General features: G+C 39.8%; 1 protein-coding gene, 1 long non-coding RNA gene and 1 pseudogene across 3 annotated transcripts; all 3 read right to left on the reverse strand.

Moving 5' to 3' along the window:
* Window positions 1-27: 27 nt before the first annotated feature.
* LOC135674092 (UPF0496 protein 1-like) lies at window positions 28-4,804 on the reverse strand. Of its 2 annotated transcripts, none has more exons than XM_065183552.1 (5): window positions 4,718-4,804; window positions 3,852-3,961; window positions 3,603-3,699; window positions 3,084-3,210; window positions 28-3,017 (listed from the first exon to the last, which is right to left on the reverse strand). In XM_065183552.1, the coding sequence occupies exon 5, from the start codon at window positions 1,342-1,344 to the stop codon at window positions 178-180; it is 1,167 nt and encodes a 388-aa protein (XP_065039624.1). In that variant the 5' UTR covers window positions 1,345-3,017; window positions 3,084-3,210; window positions 3,603-3,699; window positions 3,852-3,961; window positions 4,718-4,804; the 3' UTR covers window positions 28-177. The 2 variants fall into 2 exon arrangements, with proteins under 2 accessions (XP_065039624.1, XP_065039630.1); XM_065183558.1 differs by having other exon boundaries at window positions 3,084-3,523.
* LOC135679202 (dolichyl-diphosphooligosaccharide--protein glycosyltransferase 48 kDa subunit-like) lies at window positions 3,968-11,964 on the reverse strand (annotated as a pseudogene).
* A 137-nt stretch (window positions 11,965-12,101) lies between these two features.
* LOC135680717 (uncharacterized) lies at window positions 12,102-12,798 on the reverse strand. The gene is made up of 2 exons (XR_010515513.1): window positions 12,626-12,798; window positions 12,102-12,445 (listed from the first exon to the last, which is right to left on the reverse strand). It is a non-coding gene; the product is annotated as an uncharacterized LOC135680717 (long non-coding RNA).
* Window positions 12,799-13,034: the final 236 nt, after the last annotated feature.

Here is a 13,034-nt window from a genome sequence, read left to right on the forward strand (position 1 = left end):
TACATATATTAAATTTCTAAACTTGAATAAAAAGGAATAAACATGAAATTACTAATTTTGAAGGGATACATGCAATACATAAGAAGGTAGGTACAAATCAACAAGAAAATGCAAGAAATCATGTGGGGCTAACAGATGGTGAATGAGAGAATGATGGATGGCTTGGGTTTCCTTCCTTCATTCTGGATTCCTAATTATGCGCTGCAGAACCACCGTTCTGGCTCTCCTGATGTCCCTGCTGCAGCCGTCGGCCTGCTCCCCCACCTCCTCCACGTTCCTCATGAACACCTCCACCTTCTTCTTGATCTCCTCCATCGCAATCCTCACCGCCTCTGCGTCCTCCATGGCGAACTCTGCATCAGCCAGCAGCGAGGCCATCTCCATCTCCACCTTGTCGATGAGCACCCGAATGCTCTCCATGTCCTTGATGGCGACGTAGGTGCCCACCTGCATCGACCTCAGCACTTCCCGCTGCCCCTTCACCGCATTCTGGTAGTCGTGCAGCAACGAGTCGATCCACTTGCCCATCGACCCGATCGGGATCGACGCGGCGGCGGCCAGGGCCGCGGCGACCGGAGGCGCGGCCACCGCGGCCGCCACCACCGAACAGATCAGGACGGCCGCGAAGGTGGCCGCGAAGATTGTGCTCGACACGCGCCGCCATGCCTTGATGGACCTTAGCTGCTTGTCCAGCTTGTTCTTCCTCTGCTGCAGCTTCTCCAGCATCAGCAGCTGCTGCCCGTGGACGGACTGGAAGACCTGGAAGAACTCCTCGGTGAAGGGATCGCCGGCCGCCTTGAATAGCCGCAGCTCCTCCAGTGTCCTCGAGTACTTCTTCTTGGCGTCCTTTTGGGGTTCGGGTTCGGGTTCGGCTTCCTCCTCGGCGAAGTGCTGCAGGGCGACTTGGATGATCAGTTGGCCGTCGCGGGCTTTCTTGAGGCACTTCTCGAGGGCGGCGCAGAAGTCGAGGGTGTGCAGGCTGTTCTCGAAGTAGTCCTCGACGAGGCCGAACAGCTCGGGGGTCTTCCAGATGTCGCTTTTGCACTCCAGGATGACCTTCACCACCTCCTGGTTCATCTCGAGGAGGCAGCCGGTGATCTCGCGGAGGGAGTCGAGGGAGAGGGAGCGCACCTCGACGCCGAGGGCGAGGGAGGAGATGACGCGGCTGGTACACCGCTGCAGCGTGGAGTCGAAGCCCTGCAGCTCGGGGTCGAGGCGGCAGGCGGCCTCGTAGGAGCTCAGCTCCGCCATGTACCGGATGTCGGCCTTGCCGCCTCCGCCGCCGCCGCCGTCGTCCAAGAGGACCGACGGCGTGTCGGGCCTCTTGCTGTGGTGAGCGCCCATCGAAGTCGAGTTTTTTCCCGATTAAAAGCGTTAAAAGTGGAGGAAGAAGGAGAGACGATCAGCAGAAATCAAATGCAGGGGAAGGGAGAGGAAGAACAGAAAGATCAAATTTGGCTTCTCCTTCGAAGAACAAATCAAAGAAAACGAGGCGAGGGTCTATGGACTCTGAGGATGATATGACGAGGCTAAAAAGGAAGGAGAGACGAAGAGAGAAATGGGTGTTCTTTGACAGGACTAAAACCAGAAGAGAACGAAACTCGATGGGCCTTCGAGGTGTTCATATAGGAAGGAAGAAAGAAAGCAGAGAAATGTGGGAAGCCGGGGACGTGTTAACGACACAAAACATTGCCGAAGAGGCGAAGGGAAGAGGAAGCGTGTCAGTTTTGTGGACACTTCTGTACGCATGAGAAACGAGGAAAGAAAAGGAAGGCGTTGGGCAAATGGAGCTCTTGGGGAAGCAACTCCTCTCTCTCTCTCTCTCTCTCTCTCTCTCTCTCTCTCTCATTGGCCACACAGCACTACTGCCTGTAATAACATCATCCGAATCATTTGATAGTAGTATTAGAACAGTTCAAACAAGGTTACGTAGCAGCTCTGCATGCATGATGAACCTGTCCCTGTTGTCCCATTTCTGACTGTTGTTGTAGAGTTCTCACTAAAACAAGACTGATAAAATATTAAAGTTCAATGCATGCATGATTAGTTTGATGTATATGATCTCAGCTGCATGGGATTACCAGATGAGCCAACTTTAGACATTCTATTAAGCAACAACAGAGTTTTGTGTGTGAATGAATATAAGCAACGAATCTCCACTAGAGATGTTTGCTCGCCTGTTGACAATATCCTGCTAATTATTGTATACTGATAACTTGCATCAACCTGGTCAATTGCTATTTAGGTCACATGTACCTTATGAGAATTTCCAACCCTTTTTCTTTCATATATATACATATTATATATTATACATGTGATAATTCAATATTTTATCATTATTGGGTGAGCTCATACGATTTTATATTTTTGGAACGAATCCTAAAAAACATTTTTGAGAATAAGAATGATACTAGAGACTTATAAGTCTTTGATTTTCCTACTCCTTAACTAAAACTAAATGTATCAATATATATCCCAAATGAATGAATGTTGCACTGCTGCGCCGACAAACGAATCAATTTTGAGCATTCTTAAACCCTGGAATGAGATAAAGACTAAATGAGACTCAGAATAGTAGGTCAATCGCATATCATTGGCGTTGCTTGGCACAACACAAGCAAAACTAATCTAAATGGTGGGTCAATTGTGCGATTGATGATCCTCATACTATCTATGAACCGCATCCAATTCTAAGCATAACCTTGATGACCTCGTTCCAGAACCAATAATATTCCAATTTAACTTCGAAGCTAATTTTTATTTATTATTTTTAAATTTCTAAAAAAAAAATACTCCTCTGATTAGATATTTATTAAACTATTAAAAATATATATATTTATATCATTTATTAAGCTGGAGATTATGAAATCACCGAACCTTTGACCGGTTCGTCCCGGACCAGACTACCCAGGGAGGTTCGATGGTGGAGCTGATACCACGCGTGCTCCTCCTCCTCCAAGGATTTAGCAGGCCGTCGGATCGCTTTATCATCGCCGGTGCGATGTCGTTCCAAGAAGCTGCGTTTTAAAAGGAAAGAGTTGACGTCACGTAAAGACCAACCAATTAGCCTCGACGATGTTTACCTGCTTCGGAACGATGAAAGTGAATCGTCCTACTGTTTCGCCATCAGCAATTGCAAGATGAGTCGGTTTGGTCGTGGAGGCACCATCATCATCATCATCATGCATCATCATCATCATCTTGGGATGCCTGTATGAGAAACGTGAGATATCAACACCAAATCTCATCAATTTCGTACAAGCAAAGAGTTGAAAGAGAAAACAGCCAAAAAGATTGGCTGGACGACGACGACGACGACAGTGATTTGATTGTGATGAGACAGCTCATCAGAATCTACAAATATGCCCACGGCCAACAAGCAAAGATGTCGTCTATGGTTTCGATGTCATATTTCTTTGGCATGAAGACCGAAGTCAAATCGTATTAAGGAATTCCAAGTTCCACTGCGCATTAACAATCATACCACCCACTTCCAAATCATCCAAATTTGGCATTTGCTCATCTGAATAAGAAACCAAATGATAGGCTTTCGACAAAGTAAAGTCCAATCATAAATGTTTTGTCACGTAGCAGAAACAAACCTGAGTAGAACAATCCTCATGCACTGCATCATCCTTTTTCTCGACGCCTCTTCATCCTCTCTTGCCCTAGTGCTACACACCGTATATGATCTCTGCACTGGAGGTATAACACGAGGAAAATAGGAGTAAAATCATTTCAAGAAAAAAAAGTTATTAAACATAAAACCAAAGAGACTCCTTTTTTTTTTTCTTTCTATCAATGATGAAATCGCTTTAATGGAATCAAACAGGTACACAATGATCATAAACCTCCTGCCAAGTCACAGTCTTGGAGTTGGATGTTTTAATGCATACAACGTTCTCCTCCAATGCTTGCAAGACCATCAAGGTTCAGAAGAATCTACGTAGGATGGAGACACCTGATATCAAGGTTCAGAAACATCAGTGATACATCTTAAGTCTGTAACATGGCATTAGTTCGGATGATCATATCATGTCCCACTGAACACATGAATCCAATCACAAGTTCAAAGAAAGTCTTCTCTCCCACCACTTGACCATTATTGACAACAAAAAAGCTTATGTAGCATTGCTGCCAACGCTCTTGTTATTGGATAAAAGGTTCATGTAATATTTTACTAGGAGGAAAATACATCATTTTCTATTTTTTGCCAAGCTCTACCTCTTAACCCTGAACCCATAGAGTTGACATTTTTATGATCCCTATTGCTGACTCCAATTCAGTGAAGACAAGAATGTTGGCAAGTCCCAGATCCAATGGTCTTAAATAACTTAAGATCTTTGAATAGTGCAACAACCAATTTGGGCATTAAATCTGCTACCCAGAATTTCTTCAAGCCCACTCAATCTTCGACACAGGTTCACAAATCCATCACCGGCCGTCACATCTACTTGTTGTAGAGGTAAAAAATGGTGACTACGAAAAATCCCACCATCTGTCAGAAATAAAGAAAAAAAAATTTATATGTGAGGCATACTTGCCATTTTCTACAATAGTTTCTTATACATCATACATGCATAAGATAAAAACTCTGGAATGGGACATAAAATACGCAATGCCATGTATCGAAAAAGTCATTTTTGCTAGCTGTGTTGTTAGCATTATTGTTCTGATTTGCTAAAAAGCAAAACAAAGAGTTACATAGGGAACTCACAGTTGAGAATGATGCTCCGTAGTATGGAAAAGCAGTTGTTATGAATCTCTCATACTCATTGTGCCGGAAAGGTTGGACAGGTATCTGCAAAAGAACAGTTTAAATTTGATTAGGTCTGTTTATCTATATTGGGAACAAAATATAATTAAATTTATCTACAAGCCTGATGTGGCTCTAGTAGCTTTTGCTCTCCACATAGCCCTACCCCTTATCAAAATATAATTAAATTTATCATAAAAAAACTTTTCCTCTCCACATAGCCTTACCCCTTATCAGAATAGTTAAAAAGTAAGTTCTGCAGGAACTGAATGACCCTATCAATAAAAAACCTAGCTGACAAAAGTCTGTGTTTGTTTACAGTGTTTCAAAACAAATTCCTGTTCACAAGTGCACAAGTGATCTAACTAGTTCATAGTCTAGTCCATCTGCCAATCAGAGCCACTATTTGCCATGGTACTGATCACAATCTTTGGGTCATTTAACCAAGTTATGTTTCTGATGCATAGGGAAAAGAGCTATAATCAATGCAGTGATTATACCACTGAATATAAAAGTAACCACAATGTGACCCAAATCCAGTATCAGTGTAGAAAAGCACAACGTGACCCAAATCCAGACTCTCCAGTATCAGTGTAAAAAACTACCGACTCTGAAGAAATCACACACATGTTTTGAAAGTGATAGGCTTGTGTATCCAAGCTTTTGGTAATCCAGTAAGAAACTACCAACTACGGAGACATCACACACCTATTTTGAAAGTGATAGGCTTGTGTATCCAAGCTTTTGGTAATCCAGCTTAAACTGGAATACACCATAGACATCAGGAACCTTGAATGAAGTTGAATATAAGCCCTGCAACAAGAACCACAAGGATTTAGGAAACTGAAGTATTTACTGTCTGCAAGATATTTGAAGATCACAATTAGACAAATTTGAAACTGAAATGTACCTTCTGGTCAGTGGACAAGGTTTTCAATACATAGGGGCTCATCATATAAAACTGAACTTGCACATCATCTGCTAGGTATGGTTCCCAGCTTGAACCAGACCATTCATAGATTTCAACAGAATATTCCTTCACCAAAATTTCATTTAGAAAAAATACGCAAGCAACAACCTGTTTATTATTCCCTATATTCATGCTCAGAACACCAACATTTGTGGCTACAAAACAATTACCAAATCATCATTAATCCGGTACATAGATGGCTCACTTGTTTCTCCAACTTTGTGATGGTGCAAATTAACAGCCTGCATATATACAGTAGTTGGCAATGAATGCTAACAATCTTAAATAAAAATAATTGCATTTCCATAACAATATTTAATAAAATCACATCAACTTTCCAACTACATGTTGATTTCATTCAGCAAATTACGAGTGAAAATCTGTGGACGGTGATTAACTACGTTTCTAAAATCCTTCACCTTGAGATGGCCCCTTTCGTGGAAGACCCATTTGCTAATCTCTGTGACAAATTGTTCATTGCCAGACTTCTCATGCCTGCGACAGCAAGGCAAAGTTCCCCTTAGACAGTTTCTTAAATGTTTAAAACTACCTTTGCAGCCAATTGATCCAACATTTTTCAAAATTCTCAGAAAGAAAACTTGCCAATCTATATAGAAAATTTACACAAGAAGGACCACATCTATCTAATGTTGCAATAAACATGGAAGAGGATCATCATGATCACATGTCCACAGTCAGAAGTGGAGTCAGGTGTGGAGAAAAACTATATGAAGGGAAGCTATGTGAAAAGTTTCGACAGGTTTTCCTCACAATAGAATGATGTTGAATAAATAGTCAACAAATAGTTGTTTGAAATTTATGACTTCAAAGGAGAAAGTGTAATGAGAGAGAAAGAGAGAGTTTCTTTTCCTCTTGACAGTATAACTATGACAGTGAGCAAATGACCAAACATTTTCAATAATAATGTTCTTTAGATAAGAAAGCCAGCAAAGGTTTTCATATACAAGTCTAAGTTAAATTGGAATTAGTTTAGTAACAAAACAGATAAGGAGTTGTACAAATAAAGAACACTTACTTGATAGAGCTTCCAGCTTGCTGCACACGAGATTTAAAAAAGCTGATGCAACCAACATTAATTTGTTAGAATAAATTATAAGAACATTAGAACTAAGAGACAGTGATTTACCGATTGCTGAACATATCTAAAGAATCAGTGATCAAAACACAAGCATTAGTTCTTGCCTGCGGATCAAATAAAAAAGGTGAGCAGAGATTAAATTAATCTCTCAAATAATAACAATATGTAAAATATATATTTTTGATTAAATTGCTAAAGAAATTAATGCATAAGATATAATAAAGTGAGAATCAAGCATTAGATATTTGAAGCTGAAACATTTTTCGACTGAATGACAGCTTTTGGTGGTTGTGGTTCCTACCTCATGCATTGAGTTAGTTGTGTTGGATATATTCCTAATTGTACTTAACATTGAAATACAAGTTCATAGATCTGCTGCCAGAGAAATCTTTTTCTATGTTGTTGTTTAGAGGAGTTCTAATTAACAAAAGCAGGGGAGAAGTTACAGAGAATTTAGTAGCATTAAGGATATTTGCTGTTATTTCCCCAGAACAAAATAAACCTCAAAGGTCTACTGTAGAACTGGTAGTGGTTTATGGAAACATCCCAGTTTACTTCTTTAGAGTTTAGGCAGAAAATGTGACATTGGTGCTCCAAAATGCAGTTTATGTTGACACATAACACATGGCCAGAGGCAATCATGACTTTGCAACACAAAAACCAGTCAATTTTTTGAAGTTGTCTGACTTCACAATAACAATATTTGGCAGTGGTATTAATATACAATTGACTGCCAAATATGTACCAATTTCAGTAACTGCACAAGATCCTTCTTCTCATTACTTATTTTCAGTAAGAGTACCAATTTCCTAAGCCTCTTACCTTTTTCTTGTGACTTATTACATATGTCTTTATACAAGTATAACAGCATTCCATTCAAAAATAAATTCTGAAATCTGATAATAGCATTATTTATTATTTATTATTTAAAATTTCAATTCATCCCTAAATCCAAACTGAATTATACATTATTAACAAATTTTCTAACTATTTATATCTGAACAAAATATGTAGCTGCATACTGTGTATACTACGTGTAGTTTTTTCCTGCTTCAACACTGTAGCTCTTTCCAAATCATTGGGGCAATACCTTTCCGTTCATCCAAAACTACAGAAGCTTTGAATATACTGCTAGAAATCACATGAACCTAGGTTACTATAACTACAAAATATACTGGCATAGATTGGAGAAAATTTTGCTTCCAAAAAACTTAGATGAGAAAGAATGAATATAGTGAAAAAATATGACACCTAAATCTGTGAAAGTGATATAACATAATAGTTCAGTTACTCAGTATGCCATAGTTAGAGGACAAGTAATACATCAGTTAACAATAAACTGAAGCACATTACTACCTGCACTATAGAAACTAATGATATTGCAGATCCTGTAAGTGAGGAAGGCCATGAAAGCTTTGCCGATGGATTTGCAGAATATGCAGCAGGAGAGGCAGAAAGAACTTTCAACACCTGGAGCATACTTTCTGGCTCAGTAAATGGTAATTGCTATTAACAAGGTAAACTGACAAATAAAACCAGTGATATACTAAAGTCATTGAACTGGAAACAGCAAAAGAAAATAGGAAGATTTTACCAAGCTATTAGCAGCATGTAGTGAGTGGCCAATGCCTCAGAAGAGAACAGGACCCTGTGCAATAAAAAGTGTCAGAGACAGAGAACATAGTGAAGAATAATGATGTTAAGTAATTAAAAAAGAAGAGGCCAGCTGGTCATTGATTAATAATGGGCAATAAGCTATATTACGCACTATTTTATTGTCTTAGAGCATCTTACAAAGCAAACACATCATTATATCATCCACCATCACAAAAGAAATTATACCACAGGCTCAAGAGGAAATCTGAAGATGGACCACCAGCTAGAAAGCAAACTTCACCGAGGAACTTCATTGGACTGCATGGAATTTCATAATGCATTTTGCCATCTGCATATCTTAACTGAGCCTTCCCATGAGGCTTGAGGAGAAAAAAGACCTATTAATGCACCATGTTGACTTAGTGTAATCTGATAGTACGCTAGTAGCTTTAAACTTCTTTGTATTATCTCATGAGTTTTACTATAATTTCTTATTGTAAACTTCTTCATCCCTCAAAAAAGATTCCTCCTACCAGCAAAAACATACCATATGATGACCATCCAAATCTTTCTATGCCTTCGGTGGGCACTGACCATCAGGTCCTACCCAAAAATCCCAAGGACAAGCATCTAACATGGATTTGTAGATGTACATGTGGAGACTGGGGAATACATCAGAAACATGGTTTTGAATTTAGGATCATGGTTCAGGGTTGAGGGTTTAGGCATCTAACATATTCTTTTGCTGAATTGTTGGGTATATGTTGAACTAAATCAGAAACAATTGTGCTAAATGTTTGGTAAGCACAGAACTAAAACATGTTCACATATTTTGGAAAAGGTCTGCAAACAAGAGATCCAATTTGCCAATCTAATTTCTCTTCACCATCTTGTTGGACATAGACCAAAAAAACACCAATATCCAAACTTTCTCAACAGAGCAAATATTTTGTTTTTATAAATTTTTATAGTAGACAGCTTCTAGTACTAAAATGTTGGAATCTTATACAAGTACTTTCTGAAAGTAATAAAAAAAAAAGACTATCAAACATGTGTTTCACTAGTATTATACTTTTTACTTTTTACTAGTACAAAAACACAAAAGATAAGCAATGTTGCTGGGCACCATAATTTTTTTTTGTATGTGGACTTGATTATTGAGTTATTTCTATGATGGATTCCAGAAGAATGATATTTGACTTGAATTTTCTTTGATTTTTTTTTAACCATATATTGCTCATGCTTGTTCTTGTAGTTTGAATCATGTACTGTGATCACAGGGACAAAACATCATCATAAGTCCAGATGAGGTGCACCTATGCATCTGGAGCACAATGGTTAAGGTGAGATATTTGTATTGTGATACCAAAATAATATATTAGACAAATTAAGATCTCAATAGCAACAACTGCATCGACTAATGCTTAATGTTTCAAACTTTGAACGGCGAAAAGAGGGCTAAAGTAATTTATCAAGGTGCACAGATTTGGATAATACAGATAGAGAAGGATACGGAAAAAAAAGTATAGCAGGAAATTTATTTAATCACTTATAAAATATATCTAAAGAGGATTGTCAAATGTGACTGGGGATTTAATTTGAGGTACTCACAGGAAACAAAATGAAAAAATTGTGACAAAAGATTTTAATAAGCATGCTATAAAAGCCTTAAGATTTAAATAGAACAAACAGAAGGTGCATTCCAAAGTTACTAACAAAAGGTGATGAAATGCAGCCTTTTATGTAGCCCTCTTATCAGTGTTGTGTGCCTAATCACCAAAAACAAATGAAACGCTTCCGAGATCTTAGTATCATTTAGTCAAGAAGTCAAGATATATTGCTTCCTTTTCATCATCTAAAACTGAAAACAGAATGTCCAAATACCCACACAAGGAGAGAAACAAACTATTTTACCTCGATCATCCTGTCACCCAGAATCACATCGGACTTGATGAAATCATCAGAAGAAATCAACGTATGGTCACCTTCTGTCTCAGAGACTGCATAGCTAGTGTGATCAATAACCATGGCAGTGGCGTCCTGAACAGAAATCAAGATATAGATGACCAAACAAAATAAATCAAACAAAAAGAAGTACCTCATGTTCATGTGTGTGTCAACTTGCCTCATCGAAATCGACCCCACAGTCGGTCGCGATCTCCCGCATCAAGTCGGAAGCAGAGGCGTCTGCCGCCAAAATCAAATCATGCCCCGCGTCAACGAAATCCAGAACCGCCGCTAGGTCCAGCGATCCACCAAAACCTACACAGATTTCAAAAATTTTAGGCAATTCGCCTCGCATCTGATGCCAAAGATGAAGAAAAATTGTAGTGCTTGACCAAAAATCAAACAGAGTGAGGGTTATTTACGTTGGACGGACGGTGAGAAGAGGATGAGGCCGTCGTAGAGGTACTGCCCGTACCGGCGGAGCGCGCGAGAGACGGGTCATCGGCGAGCTTGAAGTCGAGCCCGTACCCTCGGGACCGGAGGGAGGAGAAGAATCGGGAGTGGGAGGACCGGACAGCAAGGTCGTCGACCAGGACGAGGAGCCGCCGATCTGTAAGACGGTCAGCGGAGAAGGCGTCGCAAGGAAGGCAGAGTCTGGAGGCCAAGAGGACGAGGACGATGGCAGAGAGGGGGGGCGGGGTAAAGCTTCGCCATTGCCGCCGGCTGCCGCTAGGGTTCTGCGGAGGCGACGGCAAACAGAAGACTCACCAAAAACCGGTCGTCGGTTACGAACCGGACGGCTCAGAAATCGGCTGGTTTCTTTCAAACAGCAAACATCAATTGACGCGACTGAGGTGTACGGCCGTGATACGCCGTCTATCGCTATCAGGGTATTGATGTATATATGCAGCTTCTGCAGGGATATATTTGGTAAACTAAAATTTAGATATATGCAATTTTGCTTATTTGATGAAAGAAATTTCACTTATGAAAGCAACTCATAATCCTTAATAAAATTTCAATTCTGATACCAAAACAACCCCCTTTTTGGATTTTTTTTTTCTAGAGGTATGTGTTTTTTTATATTTTTAATCCATATTTATTTTTACTATATTCAAATATAAAGCGAATTAATTTCTCAATTATAATATATTTCAAAATAAACTTAAAAAATATTTTTAATTATTTAAAATTTATTCAAAAACATTGTAATAAAAATAAAATTCAAAAAGTTATTATTGTTTCTAAAAGCACTTATTATATGAGTTGATTTCTATTGAATTTTGAGTTAATTTATATATATTTAAATATTTTTAAATAGACTTCTAATGCTTTCATAAGCTTTCTAAAAACTCAAAATATGTAACATGTAAATCTTATTATATAAGATTATATCAATTCATCCTATGAACCAATTATTTTATGGAGGAATATTTCAAAAATTATGAGGAATAAAGGATTTTTTTTTTTTTGAAAACATGAAGAGAGGCACTGTCTTGTAAAAAAGTAATAAAACAAAAAAAAAACTTTTGTGAAAACTTCATCCAATTGAATATGTGAAGAAATTAAACTTTTTTTAACCAATTCTGTCCCCATATCAATTATAAATTCCAATTATCAACTAAAGATCTATTTGAATGTATTGGTTGTGGCATCAGTTTCCACTCCCTAAATCTGTAGCATTTCTTCTTCTCTTCTACCTGACAAGCATAAGCAGAGCAGACCAACAATCATAAAAAGGAAGACTGTGATTGATCTTCATGTTGACTTATTTGGAAGGAAGATGTTAGATTGCGCCACAATAATGATGCTAAAAGGGAGAATTGAAGCCAGTTGATGCTCCACATGTTTCTGCAAATGCCTCCGTTGTAATCCTCTCATGCAACAATAATTTTGTGCTAATCCATGGAAGAACTCCGAATAATTTCGTGCAACTCAGTGACTCCATACAGTTCTTCAGATGCCTCGGTTTGATCTTCTCATCCAACAACGAACAGACCTCCATTAATGGCCTCCGGAGCATCGACTAATCTTTTTCCTTTTGTGGGGGAATCGACCGGTTTAACGTTCTTCCAACCTGGGTAAAACGAAGAGAAATCTAAGTTCTCTCGAAAGAAGCGTTTGAGAGAGCAGCTGAGTAGTCCGTGTCGATCTGTTTAATCTCCTTGCAATAAAAGAAGACCGCAGTTTTTCTTTCTCGTGAGCGGTCTCAGCAGACTCATGCGTCCGAGGAGAGAGAGAAGGAGAAGAGGCTGACCGTTTCGCCAAGTTCCTGCACTCGTCTCGCACCAAGGAACGTTGCATGGCCAAAAAGAAGGATTTTGGGAGGTGAAATGGAGAGGGAGGGGCTTGAACAGAGGGTGAAGGAGGGAAAGGTGCAATTTTGAGGCCGGGTGGTGGGTGGGGAGGGGGAGAGGAGAGGAGAGGGATGACTTCGGGAAGCGGGCGGCTGCCGACGTGGAAGGAGAGGGAGAACAACAAGCGACGGGAGCGGCGGCGGAGGGCGACGCCACCAAGATTTTGACCGGGCTGTGACAGTAACGAGGTCCTCGAGGCCCTCTGCCGCGAGGCCGGGTGGGTCGTCGAAGACGACGGCACCACCTACCGCAAGGTCTCTATCTCTTCGCTCTTTTTTCCCCTTCTTTTCTTCCTTCCTCTGGTCTCTC

Source organism: Musa acuminata, chromosome BXJ1-1 (assembly GCF_036884655.1).
Source record: "Musa acuminata AAA Group cultivar baxijiao chromosome BXJ1-1, Cavendish_Baxijiao_AAA, whole genome shotgun sequence".
Lineage (NCBI taxonomy): Eukaryota > Viridiplantae > Streptophyta > Magnoliopsida > Zingiberales > Musaceae > Musa > Musa acuminata.